General features: G+C 39.7%; 1 protein-coding gene across 28 annotated transcripts in view; it reads right to left on the bottom strand.

The window, feature by feature from the left end:
- Positions 1–25048, bottom strand: part of Svil (supervillin) — a 237171-nt gene that overhangs the window by 79933 nt on the left and 132190 nt on the right. For 27 of the 28 annotated variants that reach the window (XM_058580538.1, XM_058580541.1, XM_058580542.1 and 24 more), the window contains 5 exons: positions 19748–19805; positions 14181–14272; positions 6391–6445; positions 6134–6285; positions 2846–3530 (listed from right to left, as the gene is read on the bottom strand). In XM_058580538.1, the coding sequence (XP_058436521.1) occupies positions 2846–3530; positions 6134–6285; positions 6391–6398 (845 nt within the window). In that variant the 5' untranslated portion in view covers positions 6399–6445; positions 14181–14272; positions 19748–19805. Of the gene's footprint in view, positions 1–2845; positions 3531–6133; positions 6286–6390; positions 6446–8108; positions 8134–14180; positions 14273–19747; positions 19806–25048 lie in introns of all 28 variants that reach the window. The other variant, XM_058580543.1, reaches the window with a different exon arrangement.

Below are 25048 nucleotides of genomic sequence, written 5' to 3'. Positions count from 1 at the left end.
AGCTTACAGTTATTGTTACTTTATTTGTGGATACTTTTTCTCTTGCTTTTTAATCTTCTTAAACTTTTGCTACATATTTTCATATCAAATGACATTATCATTTTCCTTTTTGGTTATTCAGGTCACAGGGTGTGATTTCTTTTGTTAGTGTTTTAGGTTAGAAAGTATTTTTTTGTTTATCTTGCTTCCTCCCAAATAGAAATCAGACAAGAATGACTTTCTGAAGCTTGAATTTCATAGTTCTAGATAAAGGACATCTAAGCAGAATATTAATCCATTTCAAATGCACCTTTACAAACTGGATAACTACAATCATTAAAAAGTAAACTTCAATTTTTAAAAATATCATATTCTTCACACATTATTTTCCATCTCTCTTCTTATTTACATAAATGGATCTCAGGTGTTTTTCTCATATATATGATGAATGAGTTTGTGTTTCTTTGCCTGTGAATCATAAGATTGTACACTTTGAATGGCTTAAAAAAATAAAAAGCAAATGCCTGTACTGGAATTCTTTTATAAAGTGATTCTTTCTAGCTTTTCATTATGAAAGTGAAGCTAAGACGGGGCTTATGAAGACTCTGTGGTAATATGGCTCTTCAAATAACCTTTAAAGAAGTGGCTCTTGTTGTTACAGGGCTCAGCAGGAAAACAAACTCTTTCCTATGACTAAAGACTTTCAGTTTTTCACATCTTTGCATATTAAGATTTTAACATGGGGCTGAGCATGTGGCTCACTGGTAAGGCACTTGCCTAGCATGTGAGGACCTGGGTTCCATCCCTAGCACAGAGGGGTGAGGTCTCAGAGGGTAGGGTTGGGTTGGGGGTGAGGGGCAGGTAGAGATTTTAACCCACAAACTATCAAGTATATAAAATATCCTATCTTTTACTTGGAATGTTCAACAAAGTTTTAATTATGATCACAAATTATTCAAAATCTTACTGATCATGTTTTCAATTCTTTTTTAGGGCCTTATGAATGCTAGACAGGTGCTCTACTACTGAGCTAAGTCCCTAGCCCACTGAGAACCTATTATATTACCTATTACTATTACCCCAGCTCATCTAGGTGACTAACCTAGATACCTTGAAAACAACTTGAAACAGCAGTCATTGTATGACAATTTGAAATTAGATTTTTCTTTTTTGGGTGCCAGGGATTGAATGCCTACTAAGCATGTGCTCTAGTGCTGGGCTAACTCCCAATTGTCCCCCACCCTGTCCACTGTTTAGGTAACATAATTGTATATCTTCAATATTTTTTCCTAAATTGGAATCTATTAGGCTTCTTTGTCCTACCTACAAAACACAAAAAGGATTACCTTTGACAGAGAGTGACAAAGCTAAGAACACTGTTTCTATGGTGAAGTGTTAATTTACCAAACAAAATATCTCCCCTTTCAAAATGTGAGAGAACAGATCACAGTCTCTCAGTTTCAAGGAATTAAGTCCCAAGTCTGAACAAAGGTCCTCAAAAATACATTCTTGGGATGAACAGTATTTATTTATCTTAGAAACTGACATCTCCAAATATGTCAGTTCAGATGATCAAGTAAGTAAGGACAGATCTTTGGCTTAATAAACTTCAATAACTAAAATGATCTGCTTCAGGCATATTACTGCTACTTAAAAAAGAGACCAGGTGTTGTTCATCACTCTGTCCCAAGGTGAATCACACAAGAGTATTTTCCAACACACACACACACACACGCTTTTCTAACACACACATATACATATTTTTCATAGAATAAATTTGCTTCACTGTGGCTTCTCATTCTTCCTCAATCTACCTGTGAAAGTACTGCTTGTTTGAAGTGAAAACAGACTTAGGAATCTACCTAGACTATGACTCTAAACCCTTAAAGAGGATATCTTAGTAAATTGTGCTTTAAATATGATCACCATGCTTTTTCAGTTTAAATTTAGAGGCAAACACATAGGCTCTCCTGGCATTTGACTTTCTGATTTAACCTCTCTCCCAGTTTTCCCCCATAGGAGCTGTTATTTTTGGTAGGTCCTTTTCCACAATGGTTTCTCTTAATGTCTGTCCTTTTTAATGATGTGTCCTTATACACAACTGTGCCTTAGTGTATTGACACACTTACATAGTGACATGCAGTGTACACTACAGACATTCTGCACCCTAAATTGAGAGACTCCCACTAGTGGGTCTTGCTCCTTCTGCTGTGATTCTAAACATCAGACAAAATCAACTGTGAAAAGCCCTAAGTCTTAAGCATAACTATAGAAAAACAAAAAGATAAATTATGAAAAGCAGGTAAGAAAAAGAAGAGTCCTGAAGGGAGACTTCCATGAAAGTTTAGAGACACCTAAAAGTTTGTTATTTTCAAAAAGAACATAAAAATCATACATACAAAAAGGTACGAGCCTTTTTGCTTTAGTAGAACTATTTTGGGGACCAAGGATTGAACTAGGGGTGCTTAACCACTGAGCCACATCCCCAACCCTTTCTATTTTTTTGGTACTGGGAATTGAACCCAGGGGTGCTTAACCACTGAGCCACATCCCCAACCCTTTTAAATATTTTATTTAGAGACAGGGTTTCACTGAATTGCAAGGGTCTAAGTTACTGAGGCTGGCTTTGACATTGCCATCCTCCTGCCTCAGCCTCCTAAGCTGCTAGGATTACAGGTCCTGGGCTTTGCTAGTCGAACTTATTTTGATATTGTGGAAATTACAAAAAAAATTATTATTGCTCCAATAAGTGGAGACCTGAATAGAATGCCAAGAATATGCAAACTCTACCACACAGCAAGGCAGAGAAAGAGGGTACAGGTATTTTCCTGGATTCGGGATGGTTAGTGCTGGGCTGTGTGCTTACCTGGACCGAGCCTCTGGGGTCAGTGTCTGGTCACCACTGGAGTGGCTCAGGGAGGCAGGTTGCTGAAGAGAGGAGCAGGACATTTGCTTTGGGGACCTTGGCACTTCAGTGAAGGAGGAGTCTCGCCCAGCGAAGGAGGAGTCTCGCCCAGAGAACGAGAAGGATGAGGAACTCTCAACTGTTGGGGACAGGTCTTGAGACTGCCGGGTGGCACTCAGCTCTTGACATCCTCTTTGGTTTTCTATATTTAGCAGCACCTCCTTATCAGAAACCTCACTTCTGTGGAGGGCATAGTCCCTGGATTCCACTGCACAGGTCCTGAGCCCCATGGTCTCAGTCCTGGAGTATGGAGAACTCAAATCTTTGCTTGGCTTTTCTTGCTTCTCACATTTTCCTCCCCGTTTCTCAACAGCATCAGGGTCCTTCCTAGACTTGGTATACCGAGATGAATATTCAGAGTCTGCATCAGGATCCAGAGTCAGCCCATATTTTTCTGCCAGCTGACGTCTCCTTTCTGCTTTGTACCTTGCAATTCTTTCAGCTTTGGACTCGAGACCGTGGGTGTCCATGGTACTTGAACCATATGGTGGATCACCATGGACCCCTGGGGTTTCTGTGCAATATTTGGATTGAATTTGCTTTTCTAAAGAAGATTTAGATGTTTCTTCCTCTTCGTTTGATCGACCTACGAGAAGACCACATGCATAATACATACAGGTTCCAGGAAAAACTTATAGTTACAATATTTACACACACAAAGACATTCTATGCTGCCCATAATATGCACTGTAGTGTTTGTGCTGTGAGGAACTGATTTCTTACGTAGGTCTACAGACCTAAAATGATTCACCTGGGCTGCTGAACAAGTCTGAGACCTGGGGTAAAATGTGTGAAGGTCACCCAGAAACCCAGTCCTGCACTCCCCAGGGCTCCTCAGTCCTTGCTCAGTGCTTATTTTCCCTTAATTCTTTTCCTTTTTTTTTTAAAAATTAATACTTCACACATGAAGCCAAAGGACAATTTTAGAGTCTTCTAGAAAGTACAGCACATATGATAACTGCTGTAATTTGACAAGTGATGTGTTGTGGTTTCATAGGATCTGAGAGTAAACACAATAATATGACCTGTCTCTCTCTATATACAACCTAACAATATGTAACATATATGATATATGTATATTTACAGAAGTGGCTTTTTCCAACTGTAGCACACATGTATGGTGTGGAAAATGTCTAACAAGAAAACACATAAAGGCAAAAGCCCAAATCACCAATAATCACACTATGTACTAATATACTCACAACTTGACATTTTTATGTATTCCTCTAGTCTTTTATATAGCTCATTTCTTTTTTCTCTATGAAACACTTAATGTTATTAATGCCTTATAAATAATATTTTCTTACATTTGCAAATCTTATTTTAAAGAACACTTTTTAAGCCTTATAATATTCTATCCAACAGGCATTCCATAGTCTGTTTAACCCTTGCCATATTTCTGGGCATATGTTTCTAACTTTTAATCAGCCTGATTTTCTGATAATTATCACAGCAGAACAATGTATAATAGTAGAATTGCTTTATCAAAGGGTACATCATTTTGAGAAACATGCTAGACTGTTAAATTTCTATAAGTGTGCAGCAACTGAAACTTATATCTGCAATACATGCTTCCTTAGAAATGAGTGCTCATTGTTTAAAAAAATTGCATTTGATCAAAAAAAGAATATATGCATTTTCTCATCTGTTTATTAACCATTTATATTCTCTTTATATTCATTTATATTTATATTCTCTTCTCCTTCTAGGGAATGTCTGCCCAGTCTTATTGCCCTATACAATACTGACAGTGTCATTTTCATTGGTTCATGTAAATTTTTATAGGAGTACTAGCCCTGTGTCTTCTTCAGGAATATTTCCAAAATTACCTGGGCTGCTGAACAAGTCTGAGAGCTGGGGTAAAGGGTGTGAAGGTCACACAGAAACCCAGTCCTGCACTCCCCAGGTTTAGTTTTGTTTCTAGTGTACGTGAGTAAGATTTTCTTTGAAGTGAAGATGTTATTCCTTAAGTAGTCAGGTCAAGTGACTACATACTGCTACTACTACTATCATTTGTGATAACCACTATCTTCAATTGTTTCTGTGCTTCAAATGTCACTTTCTATTCCACTTGAATTAAATATTTGACCATGTTTTCATGTTTCAAATTATTTTGTTTAAAACAATCACATGAGCAACTGAATCTTATTTTGGGGTTTGGACTGAAGCAGAAAGAGGAATATGCCCCCTTTTTCTCCCCTCTTGGTGAGCTTATTTCCCCAATACTATTTTATGAAGTAATTCTTTCCTGACTAATATATGATGCTTAAATATGCTTATATGCTGCATGATTGAATATTTTATATATACTAGGATTTGCTTCTGGCTATAAATTTTGGTATTCTGATCTGTCTATTATTGATTCTTCATGTTATGGCATTTAAAAAAAAACTTAGTTCTCTATAGTTTTCTTGCTATAGAAAATCAGAAACCATAGACAAGCAAACTGGTAACATTACGATGTGAGATCAACATTCCTCTCTGAGGGAGAAACCAGAAGACACTGGCTATAAAAAGTAGCAACGCAGGCCTCAAAGCCAGGGACTGGGGGTGGGGACATCAGCCCCGAGAGCATTGCTTTCTCCTGAGGTCAAGCTGATGTCCATAGCAGTGACTCTGCATAACCAAGAAGAAGACATCATGTTTGACATGCTGCTTAGTATGAAATCAACATGCAGTACATTTACATACTCCAAAACAATTTTAAAAGAATGCTTTGTTGCATAAACACTTAGAGTAAGTTTCCTCATCATTCAAGGTCCAGTTCTGCCTTCAACTCTCCCTGCTGAAAGCAGTTGCCTCTTTTGCTGGGAACCTGGGCCTCTAGTTCAAACCCACTGTGAGAACTATAAGGCACCTATCTCATTCATTCCTTTACCAAACATTTCCTAAGTGCTTTTGACTGCAGATCCTGTGCTGAGCACTCCTTTGAGGAGTCCCAGTCCTGGGGGGGGGGAATGGCTGGTCAACAGTTCCCCCGCAATGTGCTAAGGGGAGTCATTTTTTACTGCTGTGACACCAGAGGACCACATGCATGATGATTGCTCTGGCTGTTTTTAATAAACACATTTAATAAAGAGTATATGCACACAATTCACTTTTGTTGAATATCTCTCCAATACCAGTAGATTAAAAAGGCGATGGGTAACATGCTGAGCAGCCTGCCTGATGATGGTCATGCATGCTCACCAGTGTGGGGGCTGGCAGGGTCTGTGGCTCTCATGTATCTGGGCGTGTCTTCCTCCAGCAGGCGATGAGTCACTAATCCTGTGCAGCTCTGCAAGAGGATGGGCTGGGTTTCATTTTCAATCCCTTCCAGGCGCCTTGCAATTCTCTCTTTTCTGTGCAATACACCAAAAAAAGTCTTAGTGAGCCCCCAAAAATCAATGCTCAGGGACAATCGAATACTGCTTTGCCACACTGCCACACTCTTCTACTTATCTTACCTTTTCATTTCTGTAAGTTCTTTCTTTGGTTCAAAGAGTTTTCTTAATTCTGCAACTAAAACAAAGCCAAAAGGAGCAAAAAGAAAGTACAGTAGTTAGTGGTCAAGCATTCATTTCATTCATTCATTCAATATATGCTTCAACTCAAATTTCTGTTCTTGGCTCCCATGCAGCAGAGATACATGACACTGACCAAGTTCCTACTTTCTTGGAGTTTGTTTTCTAGTAGGGCAGGCAGATGCCAAATGAATAAGCATGTACACACAGCCATATTACAATCCCAACCCTCCACCCACCATACACACATATCCTAGGCTAAGAAATAAACTAATCCAGGCTAAAAATGTTCTCTGTCACCCAGGGGAGTCAAAGGAGGCCTCACTTGCAAGATCTCTCTACTAAGGTGTTTTTAGCAGAAATTCAAATATCTCTTACTAACTTTGGTATAACTTAATAATGTATTTTCAGCTTATAGTCTGGAAAACTTTTACAAAAGTAAAGACTAGTGCTCCGAAGAGCCGGAGGGCCATTAGAAAGCTACAGTCACCAATTCATAGTCACTCCTATTTCACCTTATTATTCAATCTGTAAATATCTTAACTACATGATTGTGCTACCTAACGCGGTATACCCAGACTAAATACAGTTCAGGTCAATGCAGGACCTACATCTCCCCTTACAGGCTTTTACTGGAAGGAAATGCCAGTGTTTGTTTCCAGCTATAATTTAGGTGGATGATGGATAAAATGATTACCCAATTTTTCTGGCAGCGCTGGATGAACAAAAAATGTTTTGCTGAGGCTAGGAGGTTCTCATGTGACACCAACTACAGGAATATGACTGACCTCAGATCCCAGACAATTGTTTCTTTGGAGAAATGGCCCAAGTTGGTAGAAAATAAAGGTCTTTATTCTCTCCTCCTCCTTCAATTCATAAGGGTTCATCTGAGTGGCTCTTATTGAAGACTCAGGAAAGGGTGGGAGAGAAAGAAAGGCAGAGGGACAGGGTGGCTGGATAGCCTGCAGCCAATGACAGTGCTAAAAGTCTGAGTCACAGGAGAAACTCAGAGGGCGGAATATGAATACATGGAATTTAATTTTCAACTGCTTTAATTTCTGATTCTTATTTAAAGCAGTCAGTTTTAGGAATGAGTCTAAAACCACACAAATATATATGCGACTTTTATAATGCCTTTTGTGTTTGGGAATTTATTACTTTTAAAGGACTGCCACCTAAAACTAGCATTTGGCTTCAAAATAAAGTCTGTCTCTCTTTCTCTCTCTCTCTGACTTTGAAATCTCTCTATTGGCTTCTGCAAGAATCAGAGTAGATGAAGGCTGAGGTGAACTTGCTCTGTAATGTTAATTATGTTCCTATTTAGAAGACAAGGGCATAATGATCAGGGTGCATCCTGCCTCCTGCCTTGCATAAGGAAGCCAATAAAAGCTTCCCAATTAACAAATTAGCTCTGATGAGATTATGGTGATAAAACTTTAATGCCGATAGTACATATTTTGAAAATATTTACCAGAGAGTTTTAATTAATTATTTAAACCCCAAGAAGAGAATGGGGCTGTGTTTTTGATGAGACTGCTCAAGAGTTTATTGAAACCAAATTCCAGGGTTCCTGAAAGAGGCGTCTTAAATCCATGCCTCAAAATCACAACCGAGACATATAGTAGTGTATTACTGGGGTCCTGAAGTATAATGAAACTTACCTTTTCTATCCCCAAATTATTTCAACTGGATAAGATAAAAAAAACATAAACAAAAACAGTGTTATATAACTGCCACTGGAAAAAGTTAAGACATATATATATTGTTTTTCTAATTAGAAACTACTGAAAATCACTATCATTTCAATAAGGCTTATTTTAAAATTTTCTGTAGAAATTATCTTAAAAAAAAAAAAGATCTCTACAGTACGTGAAAAAGTTGAACAACAAGTTGCTACTGCTATTTTCATTTCCATATTCCAGCAGGAAGATCAACTCAATGGGAGAACACGCTATCCTCTCACTCACAAAGCTCTACTTTTTCTAATGCCATTATAGTAAGAGAGTGGCTGCTCCTTTGCCACTCTGTCTTTCAAAGAATTACTTTTGTTTCCCATCCCTATGCCCATCTTTCTAAATTCTAAAGAAATTAAGATATTAAGATTTATAGAATCCAGAACATCCAGTGACCTTTAGAAAATATCAGATGTGTCACACCCTTTTTAATTCTTGACTAATACAATGTTGTGCTGTTAAATTGTGGAAAAAATAACGTGTTCATAACTAGCCCTAGGAAATCAAGGCCTACTGAGATTACCAGCCAAAGGAAGAGAAAAGGAGATGGGTGTCTTGAATGATGAAGACCTTGCTCAGCATGTGGCCTTACTTTCCACAGTCCTATGTACTTCCTTTCCCTCCTCATAAAATCCCTTTTGTGTACTTGAGTTCCCCAAGATGGTGCTTTGAGGACAACAGCCCTGTCCATCTTCTCAAGGATAGTCCTTGAATAAATCTGATTTCCACTCTACCAACTCTCTTCTCCTGAGTATTGGCTTTTGCGTGGTGAGCAGAAGGACTTGGGTCCAGTAACATTAACACCCTCTTTCAATAAGGACTGATAAGATAAAGAGGGGGCAGGCAACAGTCAAAAGGATTGGTCATCACAGAAGCTGAACCTCAGACTGGAGCAGTGACAGCAAAGAGAAGGATGGGGTGGATCACGTTGTCCTCCAGGGACCGCTGTGCCCCTTTCTGGACAGAACAGTTTGACCAGTTCAGAAGGAAACATTACCATCTGGTAGCCACTGACTTCTGGGCAACAGAAGGAAAGTCTTAGAGTAGCATTTAACAGATGCACAGATGTATGCCATTAGGGTCACAGACTCAGAAGACTGGCTCCGGAATATATAGATCACTGTGAGGGTGCTGATGGCCTTTTATGTAAGAAATGTAAGCCCTGCACTACGGCATGTTGAATATCCCTGGTTCTCTCCTATTAAATGCTAAGTTATCCGAAGTCAAAATGCCCATGTTTTCAAAGTCCTGTTGGAACTGTCTTGGATTGAGACCCATTGATCCTAGTACAAAAATTTCAGATCGGCAGCCTGATCCCCAGACTCCAATGCCATAGATTATCCAAGACAAATCCGACTGCCCATTACTGTATTCTTCTCCATCACACACAGACTCAAACTCAAAACTATTGCTCCCAGAAGCTAGTATCCACCCATGAACATAGTGGGTCTTGAAACAATACCTTGCAGTCTTATCTGATCATTTTACTGAGCAATGAAATGTGGCCATAAGTTAAAATAGACTTTAAATGTATTGGTGAACTTATCAATTCTTAGTTGAAATCAATAGTGAGTATTTTGGTGGGGGGAACCCTCCAGTAAACAGATAATTACTTCTCAGTCTATTTTTTCTAACAAATAAGTAAGTAAGATTTGTCTCATTCCTATAGACATGAGATTATAAGAAAGAAATTATGTGCAAGACAAAAATCATGTAAAAGAAATTATGCACAAGAAAAAAAAGTATTTGAGTTTGGCTTCTTTTCTCCAAGTCCATAATTTAAAAGTAAAATTAGTAAAACAAATGTGTAATACAACTACTTTTATATATCTTATGGGAAACCACCTTAGTTGTAAAAGAAAGAATGACATTTTATATGGATTGCTGATGTGTGTGCACTTTCTATTTTATCCCAAATTTTACATAAGCTCTTATGGTCCTCATTAGGCCCTCTGGTTGAATTTCTGTACAGGTTTATTATTTTGGAGAATTGTAAAAGAGATAATAATACTAAAAGTCATGGACTGAAGTTAGCCCTGCTGTGGAAATCTATATTGTAACTCCATTGTTTCACATATAGAGACCATTTACAGCTCTACTGAAATTATCTTCTGATAATCTTGAAGGTTTCTTTCCTTTTAAAATTTTTATATAATTTCACATAATATTTTTTCAGAATATTTGAGTAAGTTGCAGCATGATGCCTCTTTATCTGTAAATTCTTCCATATATATTTCCTAAAATTAAGCAATAGTCTTATAGGGGTGTGTGTGTGTGTGTGTGTGTGTGTGTATCTCAATAGGAAAAATGTATATAGTATACGTGTGTGTGGGTGCACATGTGTGTGTGTGTTTTCTGGTAGTATTAAGGATTGAACCCAGGGGAGTTCTACTACTGAGCTACCTCTCCAGTCCATTCATTCATTCATTCATTCATTCATTCGTTTGTTTGTTTGTTTATTTATTTATTTATTTATTTATTTATTTATTTATTTATATTTTCAGACAGGGTCTCTCTAAGTTGCCCAGGCTGGTCTTGAACTTATGATTCTCCTACCTCAGCCTCCTGGGTCACTAGGATTATAGGCATGCACCAGGGGCCCATCAACAATAGGGATATTTTTAAAAATTAGATTCTAATAGCCCTAATTTAATTGACTGTGTGCTGTGTCATAATTACAATTCAAAACTGGTTCAGATTTAGTAACACTAAATACGTCAAGCAATCCAGATACAAACACGAATAGATGGTCAAATTTCCTTTGTAGAGAAATGTTCTATTTTGCTTTTAAATAGTTTTCGTGCATAGGATTTTTTTCCATTTACACCTGCCACCTTGGTCTCTACCCATCTGAATAATTTAGAGTGGTACTTCTATGACAATATGGAGTCTATGAGTTCATTTTGAAGTTATTGGTTGGAGGAGCTGGTTGTTCAGTTTTCAGGTAAGGCCAATTAAGGAAAGTTGACAGTGGGGCCATAATATTCTATAAGGGTATCTATCAAATATTCTTTGTAATGAGAATATATAACACCAATACTTAGAATATTTTAGTCTTCTGGGTGATTTTCTTGGGAAATATAATTTCTTCAACTAGCTCTGAGAAACAGAAAATCTCTGGCAAAGACATTGTTGAATTTGGTTCTACACACCTGAGAACCATAGAATATTCCAAAGAAATACAAGTGGTAGGATAGTGCCAAGCACACTTCTCTACTTCTCTCTCCTCTGTCACTTGACAGCCTGGGAGCTCAGGCCAGACCGGCCACATTCTGAACACTGATCCGTCTTCCCATAGGAGTAACACACTTTAATTTTCACAGTTGGAAGGCAGCCACTAATATAAAGACAAGCAGCTTGTAAAATAAGTAATTAGCAATCAAGAGGAATGAGGGGAAGGAGTGACAGCTGAAAGGTATAGGGTTTCCTTTTTGAAATAATGAAAATGTTCTAAAATTGACTGTGGAGATGGACCTACACCTCTGTGAAACTACTAAAAGCCAGTAAATTCTATGCATTAAATTGACAAATTCTATGGTATGTGCATTATATGTTAATAAAGCTGTTAAAGAGAGTAATGCATTTGGTCCATCCCATAATTCCAAAATGGAAAATCTATGTTAACAATATAACCTTTACATAGGTAAAGATTTTTTAATTCTTTGATTTCTCTTTTGCGATACACAGTTAAGGAAAGTCCCTAAGAGAAAAAGAAACCACCATTTTGAGACCCAGTTTCATATGAGCAAGAATCCCTCACTCAATGAACAGAAAGAAACTTCTGCAAACTTATAAACAGACATAAAACTCTTTGTCTCTGAAACAAAATTTAATCAGTTCCATTTTTAACATTATATTGCTAAAAGCCAATAGACAAAATCACTAACAAATTTAAGACAGAGAAACAGAGAGATGGCTGGTAATACCTGGGTCTTTCCAAACGTGCCTGCCCCAAGTCACAGATAGCAAAGACTATGTGGAAATAAGACCATGGGGAACTAAGACAAAATTCAGGGGAAGAGGGGCATGGGCACTTTTAAACACACTTTGAAGATTTACAGCCTCATTAGTTTAGAAATAAAAATTGTGTTAATATATAAAGTCATCATCTTTGGTTTGTGAAAATTATATTTTTATAATCAATTAAGATACATTCCATAATAAAATGTTAATAAACATGTCTTTAAAGTTTTTGTTATATATGAAGTTATAATATGATGAGTTTTAAGGAACCTGGCATCTCAAACCGTTCCTAGTTTTTATGGTGGTGGTATTATCTATGGTGCCATTTATCAAAAAAGGGAACTTGGGTAGATAAGGGAGAAGAGGGACCCTTTCTCCTCATGGAAACAACTTTTGTTATATAAAACTGTGCCTAATCAGTCTACTTTTCTCAGCCATTGCCAAAATCAATCTGTTCATTCTTCTACTTTGTTTTGATCATATTCACAGATTTTAAACATTTAATTTGACACGGATTAAATTGGGTTTCTTTGTCTTTCACAAGGAATTCTAAAAATTGGAAGGTCCATTTCATTTTGCACCTGGTCCACATCCCATCCACATAGAACTCTCCACAGCATCTGCCCGACCGTAAACACATGACCACATGCTTGGTCCTTATAGAGAGCTTATGAGGTCACAATGTGGCTCATTTCCTTTCTGGGTATAGCAGTTCCCCCATTATCTGCAGTATGACCTTCTGTAGTTTCAGTTACTGTGGTTGACTGCAGTCTGAAAATATTAGTATTTGTCTTGGCTCTTTGAAGAGAGAGATGGAAACTCTCAAAAGTTTTAGTACAGTATCTGGTTATAATTATAATTATAATTGTCCTATTTTATTAGCAGTTATTACTGTTAATCCCTTACTGTGCCTAATTTATAAATTAAACTATCATACGTGTGTGTATAGGAAAGAACAAAGTACACATATATAGGGCTTGGTGCTATCTGCAGCCTCAGGCATCCACTGGGGCTCTTGGAAAGTATCACATACAGATAAAGGGGGACTACTGTACCATGAGCTATTGCAGTTTTCTTTTTTCATGTGAAATCTTATCTACCTCCTTTTAATTCTGCACATTAGTCCTATTTCTTGGCCCCTGGGGCAAACATAGAATAAGCCTATATTTCAGTCGACAGCTTTGTTAGTATTTGACAATAGCAACGTGTCCCTATTTAAGTTTTCTTCACCAGGTGAAATCCATGGAGTCTAGGCAAATCAACCACTCCGTTCCTCAGGATATATTCCAATTTGTCAGTGTACCTTTTAAACTGGATTTAGTTCCTATTAAAAGAATATTTCTTTTGATCTAATTTATTTGGGTCTTGATTCCCCCCCCCCTTTCAGAGTAGAGAAAAAAATCTGCCCTTCCATCCAACCTGGTTTAACTGTAGTTAACTAGGGATGAGGACATTTTGTGAGCTATTACTAAATGATCATTGTACTTGTGTTGCAGTTGGTGACAAACAGATCAAGCAATGCTTACATCATGTCAGAGACAAAACTAGAGGGGGTCAGCCTAGAGTAGGTTATATACATTTTTACAGATTGTGCACCTTTTACAATGGAAACTTCACCCACCATGTGTAAGTAATGACTTAGGGGAAGAAGAATTATGATACCGTATGCACCAGCTGTTGATCGCACAGTAGGGAGCTCTAAGATATTGAGTGTAAAGGGAAGAAGCCAAGGGCAAGGGGAGAAGACCCCAGAGGGAGTAAGTGGATGGACATGAATAGGGGCAAGGGGGATGTACAGCACTTGGAGAAGGTTAAAGTAAGGAGTGAAAAGAGGGAAAGTTGACTCTCCCCCTCCTCCTGAAGCCTCCAGTAAAATCTTGAGGATGCCTAAGGCTAGAAATGTGAGAATTTGAAGAAGGCACAGGACTTGAAGCTCATTCTTGGATGAGATGAGAAGTGAGAGAATCCCTCCAAAGACTTAGATAATGCTATCCTTGGGTGCCCAGATATTGGCTAGCCATTTAGAAAAAGTCTTACCTTTAGGAAGTGTAGTTAAAATTTCAGCATCGAATCTACTTTTGCGGGAAGTGAGTTTTTCTTTATTGTCAAATGAGAACTCTTTCTGAAAACTAAAAGTCATTCCATTAATAAAGTGTTGAAAGACCATTTAAATCAATATATAGGTCATTATGTGAAAAAAATGCAGAACATAAAGAATCACGCTATTGTCACACATAGTAAAAAATGTTTTCTTTTGGAGGGCGTTTTAGTAAACTTTTAAAATTTGTACTTTTTTTTTTTTTTTCAATGCTGGGGATTGAAACCAGCCTCACGCATGCTAGGTATGTGCTCTACCATTGAACTATATCCCTGGCCCTATTAATGCTCATGTTAATATTATGATTTTCTTGTGCAAGTAGGAACAGCACTTGTGTAAGGTGGTGAAAATGTTGCAGGCTCTTGGAGTCATATTCCTTTGTTCTGATCAATGATATTCTACACCCCATCTGTGTATACTTGGATTAATTGCTCAGCCTCTCAATTTCTACAATTCTGTGCTACAATTTCTTCCTCAGAAAATTAGCAACTTGAAGTGACCTATATACTGTCTTCCACTGTTAAAATTTTATTAAAGTCACACAGGCCTTCAAACAATCAAGAAACCAAAGCACAATCAAAAGGTATGAGAGGCCCATAAAGATAGTCTTAGAATAAAAGGGGAGACTTATAGAGGGATTGAGCACTCACTATGCACTTTTCCCTGTGATAAGCATATCCAGGTGTCATCTTAATGGTATCCACTGGGTCCTATGAGGTGTGTGCTCACCCAAGAGGTCATGCAATGAGCACTGCTTTGCATCAGTTGCTGGTGGTGTCAGTATCTATACCATGGCCAATTTGGGCTACCCACAGGACCCACTTGGCTTAAAGTTAGGAGCAAGACACACACAAGTGAGTGCAGTACCAGCTGGTTCCAGAACACCCCTAGAAGGATTTCATCTTTAGTTTACATGATGTGTCTAAGGACACAGATTTGATAAGGAGAGACGAGATTCAAATCTAGCTCCTGCTCCAGTACTGTAGGTGTGCAGCTGCCCGAGACTGCTGGCTACACCTCAGGGTCTTGGATGGAAATGTGCCTGGAGTCTAGTAAGGCAGATGGTGCTGCTGCCTCAAAAAGAAAAAAAACCCAGAAAACAAGACACTGCCATTCTTCAACATCAATTACCCCCACAGAAGTGAATAATAGTCCTGAAAATACACTCAGGGTGAAGTGACCTTCCCCATTGCTATGGTTTCAATAGGTGCCCCCCAAAGATCCAGTGTAAAGCTTTGGTTCCCTGGGTAGCACTATTGGGAGGAAGGACTTAGTGAGAAGTCCTTAGGTCATTGGGGATCCTCTGAAAGAGGGTTGTGTGATCCTGGTTTTTTCTTCTCAGGCTCTTCTTGTCATGAGACGTAATTACTTGTTCTGATATATGCTCTTGCCATGTTGTGCCACCTTCATCAGAGAGAGCTGCCCAATCTTAGACTTGCATCTCTAGAACTATGAGCCAAATAAATCTCTTTACTTCATAAGTAGCCTGTGGCAGGTATTTTGTTGTAGTAATGTGAAACTGTCTAATATACCCTGTACCTCTTCCTATTTGTCTCTATAGGGGTACATTTCCATATAGCCCTAAGAAGATTCTGAGTAAGTTGCTGGGCATACTGTCTATGAGGGGCACATGAACAATCTATACCCTATGTACAAATTAAATTGGAAGGAATTTCTGCACATTTTAATGCATGGTGCACCATCAAACCTTTGTAGAACCAAATCCATCAGAAGTTTACCGCATGTAAATGCAGAAAACTTATATTCAAAAATTTATCATGGACTCACATATTTAATAAAATATTGAAAATAATTAAACTTTATAAACCATGCACTAGATTAGCTTAAAGACAATCTGCCTAATCAGAATTAATACCAATGAGCTGGTATAGTGGCAAGACACCTGTAATCCCAGCTCTACTCAGGAGGCTAAGGCAGGAAGATTGCAAGTTTCAGGCCAGCCTGAGCAACTTAGTAAGATACCCTGTCTCAAAATAAAATTTTACAAGGGCTAGCTCAGTGGTAGAGTGATAGCCTAGCACATGCAAGGACCTGGGCAGAATCCCCAGTACTGGGGGAAAAAAAAAATAACTCCAATGTCTAAACAGTGAATTGTAAGGTAGTGAGATTATTTTCAGTGTTATATGCAGGTGTGTGATTTAGTATACTCCTAAAAAAGTTAAATAACTGCAGAAATGTACCCTACTTAAGAAGTAGCATACCATTTTTAATTGAGTATTTAGTTGCTAATTTAAATATTTTGATAGGCTTTGTGTGTGTGTGTGTGTGTGTGTGGTGCTGAGGATCAAACCCAGGGCCTCATGCTATGCACATGCTCTACCACTGAGCTATATCCCTAGTCTTAAAAAGATCAGTAAATATCTATTAAATGAATGAATGACTGCTATAAAATACTTTAGCTATATACTATAATTTTCCATAAAGTATCTATATAATTTATACACTGTTGATGTGATAACCAGGGACAAAAATCACAATTATTGAGAATCATTAGAGGCACATATATTCAGCAACATCAGTTATATCTTCCTTCTTTCCTTCCTTCCCTCCTCCCCTCCCCTCCTTTCCCCTTCCCTCCCCCTCCCATCCCCCTTCTTTTCCTCTTCCCTCCCCTCCCCTCCCCTTCCTCCCACTTCCTTTCTGTCCTTCTCTCAACTTTAGAACAGTATATGATTGGAAAAACGTCTCTCCTTACTACCTTTTCCCACCTTGCTAACAGGCATGAAATGTTAGTATATTAGCATACATGTATAAATCTCTTTCTAAAAGCTACAGCTCTACATATATAAGCTGGAACCCATGTGGCTGTCTTACTCTACTCCTGTTCCTGGGGCCTCCCTCCCCCATTCCTGCCACATGCCTGATAATTTCAGAGGAAGCAGATGGCAGAGAGCAAGAACAAATAGAGGGAACCTGGGGCTCGGGCTCAAGGGAATTGTGAAAGCTGTGGTAAATGCAAGACCTTTTAAATCAGCATGAGAAACCAGGTTCTTAGAAAACATCTGTATATCTTCCCTGGACTTTCACCATCAGGAAAATACTGTTGGGATGTCCTAATATGGCTCCAATAAAATATTGAAAATGATCAAGCTTTATAAACCATGTACTAGACATACATACCCCAAAGAGCCCTTCCATCAGCCTCCTCTCTTTCCTGAGTTGTCAGAGTGCCAAAGCCCAGCTCCCAAGATGGGGAACTCCACAGCCTGAGCTTGGATGTCAGATCTTGTTCTTCCTCTTTTCATCCCTCCCCACCTCCAGGATGAGGGGACTCTGGAGAGACAACCTCTGCAGGCCATGGGGTGCTTGCTCCTCAACCAAAAGTGTCCTGAGCCTGTACTTCAGTATGGAAGCATCTCTCCATTTATAACTGAAGTACACGATGGCCTTAATTTTTGTGATTATAAAATTCGAATGTTCTAATATTAAGAAACATTGCATTTTTATGCAATTATCTTCTCTGAAATAGTGCCCATCCCTGTGACTCATTTTGTCATTCCTGTACCTTCCTTCCTTGACTTCAGTCGGTGCAGAAGACCTTGCCTTCAGCTTCCATGATACAGTTTTTTAAACATGTCCCATTAACCTACTTACATGCCCAGCAGCAGCAATAAGGGCAGATTTTATTAAAAGGAGAGAAGGATGCTGCGCTGTTATCCTCAAACACTCTCCAGCACCCTCTCTGTCAAAGGCTCCCTTACAGTCTGTTTGCTCTGCTACAAAATTGTAAATTACAAGATAAGGGAGGTGCAAGCCCACTACTTCATCTACCTCATCTCTCTAGCTGGTGTCTACTGGACCAGCAGGCAGGCTCTTAGACCTCTAGCACATTTTGTCCTTAGTGCCACGCAGAGTAAGCCAGTGATTTTCATAGGTATCCATAAAATAATGGCCATGATTTTACACCTGCTGTGTCCCTTTGAGTTGCTGTCCACTGAAGTGTCTGACTTTTATATTTCAGGCTTTTCCTGACTCCTTTTCCTTTTCTTTCTTTTTTCTTGGTCACTTATTATCTCTATTCCAATTAGGCCAAAATGCTGGGACGTATTGGGAAATGAGCCACAAGTTCTATTAAAAACATGCCAAAGATGCTGAACAGGGGTAGGTCAAGCACTCTATTAGTGATTTCATCAGTCAGTCGATGAGATGACCTTACGACCCTGAATCATTATTGCTCTAATTTATCTTATATTTAGAAGTATATGAAATACACCAAGGATTTGTCCTATCTAGAGTGTTCGTAAAATCAACTTTCCAATTTTCGAATGCAGAGTTAGGCTCTGCCTGATGAAAATTGGAGTCTGACAACTATTTTTTCTGATGCCAAGAAAATGCAAGTCCTTTCTAGTAAAGTAACAATGTCACAACACATTACGGACAAGAGCATCGGAGTGAAATGAAGGGTGGATCGGGAGTTGGGTTCTTCTAGCACAATGAAGTACAAGTCGAGATCCCTGCCTGAGTGTGTAGGGAGGGAACAATGACTTGGTGCCTCTACTTGAGAATACCAGATGGTATTAAAGACAATGATTTATGATGGAACACCTGCGATAGGGCCACTTATCTGGCATGCACTTTCATTTTTACATTATCTTACATCAGTGATGGGCCATGGAGTCTTAGCCCCTTAGGTAAATCAAATCAGCACCCATAATATCCTGCAGCCAAGGGAAATGGAAGTGCAGACAGGCTGAGAAAGATGCTAACACCAGGCAATGAGAACTTCTCATGGACAGAGGAGTGGGTGAGACAGGGAGGGAGGGAGGGAGGGAAAGAGGAAGGGATGGGTGGAAGGAAGGAATGGTGGACAGGAAAGAGAGGGGGAGGGACAAAGTTAAGCTCTTTCTTAAAAAATAAAAAATTCCCTTACTTGATGGACAGATTATAAAGGGATAAACCAAGCTTGGAGGTAGATGTGAGAGAGAAAAAAGAAAACAGCTCTATAAGTTTGCAACTAGTTATAAGCCACACATTCAATTCCCTAAATAGTTATCATAAATAGCATTAAATCCAAAAAGATTTAAATCTCTGCTGCCCAAGTATACTGTTAAGTCAGTTTGCTTGTGTTCTCTCTCTTTCTCTGTATGTGTGTATAGTGTGTGTGTGTGTGTGTGTGTGTGTGTGTGTGTGTGATCCTTCCCCTATCCCCGGCTGTGATGCTGGCAGTTGAACCCAGGTCTTTGCACATGCTAGGAATCTGCTAAAGCTTTGAGTTATATCCCTTGCTCCATATATTTTAATGAATAGAACTCTGGGGAGAAATCATATTGCCAAACACATAAAAGACTTAGGAATTTAAGAGACTATGAGTTTGGGGTATAGCTCAGTGGCAGAGTGTATGCTTAGCATACAGAAGGCCCTAGGTTTGATCCCCAGCACACAATTAAAAAAAAAGAAAGAAAGAAAGAAGGACTTTTAGAGAATCGTTTTAAAAGCTATTATGAATCTCCAAACTTTAAGATTCCTTGAACAAAGGCTACATTACCTTGCAACTTTTCTTTGATGTGGGAATCCCACGAAGTTTAAGTTTTTCTTGTTGAAATCTAAGGGAAAAGAAATAATGTAACATTGAAAGAGTTACACAGTAAGTTAAAAAATTCCATTGGAAAACATCTTTCAAACTCCCTTTGACTATATAATTTAAGAAAAAAGAAAACCACTAGACAGACAAGAAATACAAAAATTAAAAAGAGTAAAATTCCACATATAACTTTTATATAGACAAATTAATTTTTTTCTTCTACTGAAGAGTAATTAATATACTTCATGAGTTAAAATATTCGGACACAGTTCAATACTATTATTTAATTTTTTAGGACAATAAGAATAACTTGAAGCAATTAAATACCAAATGATATAGCTATCTATTCCAGAAAACAAAAAGAAGAAATATTGAACACTTTTGGTGAAGGTAATCACAAATGTTCAAAGTAATCTCCTTGAGAGATTTGAGATGTCTTTAAAGAATGGGAGATTTGGGGGACTAAAGAGCAAGAGAAACCCCAGTTGTATTGTTTTTGCTTTCACTAGAATCTGAACAGTAATGACACATCAAAATAACCACTGGCTTACTTCTGAAGATAAGATACCTATTATGTAAAGACAGCTGGTAACAATTCCATACAGGAAAAACACACATCCCTGGCGAATGGGTTAATCAAAGCCAGGCATAGACAAAATTTATAACCAGTTTAATAGCAAGTAATCTGTTTTATAGTTTTTGGCTAAGTAACTATTTGTCCACCCAGAAAACCACAAATAGACCACTTACAGAAACTGCTTCCCCTAAGGAAGCACCTTTTACTATTTAATATTTAGGAGCAGAAGCCTGAGAGAAAAGTATACAAAACACACCAGATGCTGACACTTCATTATCCATCCAAATACATTCTTAATCCCAGAATCTGGAAATCCTGACCAACTAGAGAACACAATAAAATGAAAGCTGAATGCCAAATAAACATCCGGATTTTTCTTGTAAATAAATATACATGCATTTCGTTAGTTATTTAAAGGAGAATTCGGTTCAAAAAGCCATCAAAGATTGTAGAAGAAAATTCCTGAATCTGAGGCCTGAAGTGTTTCAGTCACTTCTTAATAGTGCATTTGTGCTATCAAATACTTCTGATATATAGTGGCTAAACTTCAGATCTAACATTCAAAAGAACCTCAGCACTTCATTTCTGTTCAAAGAGCACATTGAGTCTGTGATATCACTTTAGCAACTAAATTAAAAGCAAGTATCTTCCTCTGTGCTGGAAAGACAATGTTTTGTTTCAAACTGTCTCATATGAAGAGTTAATAAAAAGAGACTCACTCACCACTGCCTACTGGAAATAATTTAGTACATACAGCATTTGGTTTAGAAAAATATTTTAGCTAAAGCGCAGCACATCCAGGATTTGATCCAAAGTCTGGGCATTCCAATTTAATTTGCAATTTTTCCTATCTAAAGGCTTTAGTGGTTTAGCAATGTCTTTAACTTATTAACAGAAAAAAAAATGTACATTTTCAACAATTACAAGATAAGCTCATTTATAAATTCAATTAGATATTTAAAGCATCCTTTGAGAAAACTGTATAACTAATCCGACACAGGAGAATACAGGGTAAAAATGTAGGATTCCAAGAGATGCTACAAAACGAATACATGAGTACATTCGCTATTTCTCTTGCCTTACCTTGTTTCTCAAATTTGTAAGTTCCCAAGCTGGAAAACCCTGGACTTCTGAACATGGTTGCCCACAGAAGGTTTGGTAACAAAGCCTGCTCTAGGACAGATTCTCAACCAGCCACGGCCTTGGGCTGGTCTAAGCAAAACTGGGTTGAGATCGTTCCCAGTGCAGGGCTAGAGCGACCAGGCACTTGTGTGTCCTTGAGCGTATGGTAAACTCAAAGCAAAAGGCTGCAGGCTGGAACAAATCAAACCCCTTAATCAGATTACAAGCAGCAATGAGGCCTGGAGATGCCGAAACAGACTGGGTTCCAGTGATGGGACATTTATGATATTGCCACTGCAAAGCCGTGGCTGAAACGCAGCGCATGCTTTGGTTGCATAGACAATGTTGCAACCTAACCATCATGGGGCAGTTCCAAACAACTCCTCCTTTCTTTAAAAACAAACAAACATACTAGAAGGAAAATCTACCAAGGATCCCGATGTACTGGGAACAAGAGAAGCCTCCTAAGCCCTTCCAGGCTTCACCAAGTTTGGCTTTGACCAAGTAAAATGAAATATTTTATCTAACAGGGAGCCAAAAATTCATACTTAAGAGTTAAGATTTATGAACAGCACGTGAGTGGAACTGTGGGAAAATAAAAGGGTAGATATTACTAGAGGTTCAAAAATTTTAATTTGAGACAGAAGGTGTTAAGCTTTACCAATAAGACTGTTCCCTGTTTATTTTTAACCGCAGCGTGTCGCTGGTGGGCTTAAGCAGTGATAATGCAATTCAAAGAACGATTTACAATAATTAGAGACTGAACATTTCACAGCTAAAAGGGACATCAAAGAGAACCAAGGGAAATGGGCTCAATTACAAAAGGAAATAGAGCTAGAGAAATAACTTGCTTCTGGGGAGACAACTGGCTAGTGATGGGGACAAGGGATCCTGTGGATGTAGATGATGATCATGATTCATTCACCCAGGCCCACCCAGAGGCAGGAACCCTGAGCTTGTCTGTCTCAGTGTCTTTCATCCTCAACACTGTACCTGACACATAGTAGGTCTACAATAAATGTTGGCTCAATGACCATATGAAATCATGGAGTAATGTTTTTTTGAAAGCCGGAGAGCACATTCTGAAAGAGCTTGGTGGATTTTATATTCTACATTTAAGCCAGACTGAGTTCTAAAATATAAACCCACTGAAGTTGCAAATGGATTATACACACAAATTAAGGTGCATAAACATAAAATACCTCAACACTGGTTACAACATGGATCAGTGGCAGCATTTGGCATTTTCTCTATACTTCTCATTACCTCTTAGAAAACAGAAAGGAAATACAGCAAATAAGGCAGCTAAGAAAACTCAGCAAGAATAACTTAGGTCGTGTGGATAACTGGGGAGCAAACTTCATTGTAAAGTTACGGTAACTGGGAACAAAAAGGGAAAAGGAGGTATTGAAAGAAAAGAGCAGGGAGCAAATAGTGGAAGTGGTGATTCTGGATAGATGAACTTAAACAATATCTAAAATAATCTTTTACAAGGAACTTAGTTTATAGAACATAGTCTCACTTGTTCTTCGCTTATGTTCCTGAAAACCACCCTTGTAAGTAGACTATTCAATTATCATTATTCTAAAAGACTGTAAATATTTTATTTGAAGTATTATTAAGGAATGAGTCTATTCTAATTTTTTTTAAATACACTTCAAGTACACAAGACAAAGAATTTGAATAGTCTCTTTAAGTTGGCAACAGAATCTTATTTCACCTCCCAATTATCATATAGAGCAAACTGATTCAAATACCGCTTCACTGTTCAAAGAAAAAAATCATAAAATTCTTTATGAAAATAGGAACATAAAATTTAATCTACTATTTAAATATTTCATCCACAGGAAACCAAATAAGACTGTGAAGAAACCGACATTTGACATCAATAAAAGTACCCATGAGAACAGGCGTGGTGGTGAATGCTGGTAATCTCAGTGACTTGGGAGGCTGAAGCAGGAGGGTGGAAAGGTCAAAGTCAGCCTCACGGGGGATCCAACATGGCGGCGAGAGGGGAGGCAGCGCTTTCAGTACCTCCTCAACAACGGGGTCAGAGAGACGCATGGATACGCTTAGATTCGACCTGCTGAGAAACTCCTAGCAAAATTCCACTAAAGAGAGACCGGCCGGGAATTGGAAGGATTTTTGGAGGTGACAGTCTGCGCTAGACGAGTGAATCTCCGCCACGCAGCGCAGAGGTCCAGACCCGCCAGCCGCTGCCAGCGCGACTCGGCGACTGTCGGCTGCCTGCACACGGCCCCCGCGTCAGGGCGGATAGCCTCCGAGGCGCAGCACAGCAGGAGCGGTGCAGGGACTCTAGGAAGAGGTCTCTCGCCAAGCCTTCATGAAAGAGCAAACCGGGAGCTGAAACCAACCAGAGACAGACCAGTCCCACCCCTCCCTTCTGACACTCCGGCAAGGAGCCTGGGGCCCGCCATAGCAGAGAGGTGACATCACCAGAGTTCCGCCCACAGAATTCCTTCCCAGCGGAATCCACATTAGCAGGTGTGTGACTCCCACCCCCTCCAGATACAAGCAGCCAGGAAACCACCGGGGGCGTGTCTGTAGGGAAGCAGAGGGGATTCCAGATCCCCACCTCCCCTTAACACCAGCGGCGACACCCAAGATCTTAGCTGCCAGTTTCTGGGGGTGTGCCCACCAAAGGGGTCCGGAAAAATTAAACTGTTGGTTCCCAGATCACCCCACCATAGCACTGGGGCTTAATTGAATGACAGAGAGGGTGTTCATCGTTCGGGATATAGGACACGCGGTGGGGCTGCAAGTGTAATCAGATCCTTGGGGAACCGCCTCCGGTGAACAGGACCTGGCTGGCTGGCTGGGAGGAGGAACAGGGGGAGGGGCCGGATAAGTGAAAGGGCTCTGGACTAACAGGATTGAGAGACTCCCAGGAGCCACCGTACAGGGATTTCTGTCAGCACATAGAGGGCAGAAGCTCGGCTCAGAGGGCACAGCTCCGCCTATTGGAAGAGAAGAAAATGGGATTCAGCCATAGAACAGGGGATGCCAGCATGGCAGAGATCTGATGTCATCGGAGAGCGGCCGAGGAGAAAACTTCATCGGTGCCAGCGGTGACGGAAACAGTTGGTCCCCTGGTAGGGAGGGTGAGTCACAGATACCCGAGTCGAGCCAGAGGGGAGGAGCGGGGCCGCCACCCGCGCCCGCAAGGTAGGCAGACCTGCGACCAACCTGCAGATCAGGCCCAGCGGTCTGCAGGCGTGGTAGGAGGGGCAGGGCAGAGCCACCGCCCGCGCTGGCAAGGTAAGCAGACCTGCGACAGACCGGTGGATCAGGCCCAGCGGCCTGCCAGCATGGTACACACTTCACCCCAACTGGAGTAGGGGCAGAGCAGAGCCTTCGCCCGCGCCCAGATCAGGTCCAGCGGCCCGCCTGTGTGGTGGTCAAGTGACACCAATTGGAGTGGGGGCGGAGCGGAACTGACACCCGTGCCCGCAAGGTGGGCAGACCTGCGACCAACCTACAGATCAGGCCTAGCGGTCCCCGGGCGTGGTAGGAGGGGCAGGGCAGAGCCTTCGCCCCCACCTGCA

The sequence above is a fragment of the Marmota monax genome, unplaced genomic scaffold (assembly GCF_021218885.2).
Source record: "Marmota monax isolate L192 unplaced genomic scaffold, Marmota_monax_Labrador192_F-V1.1 WCK01_AAM20220418_F8-fsc00066, whole genome shotgun sequence".
Classification (NCBI taxonomy): Eukaryota; Metazoa; Chordata; class Mammalia; order Rodentia; family Sciuridae; genus Marmota; species Marmota monax.
The sequence above is the reverse complement of the archived record's forward strand: the minus strand, read 5'-3'. Positions and strand labels throughout refer to the sequence as shown.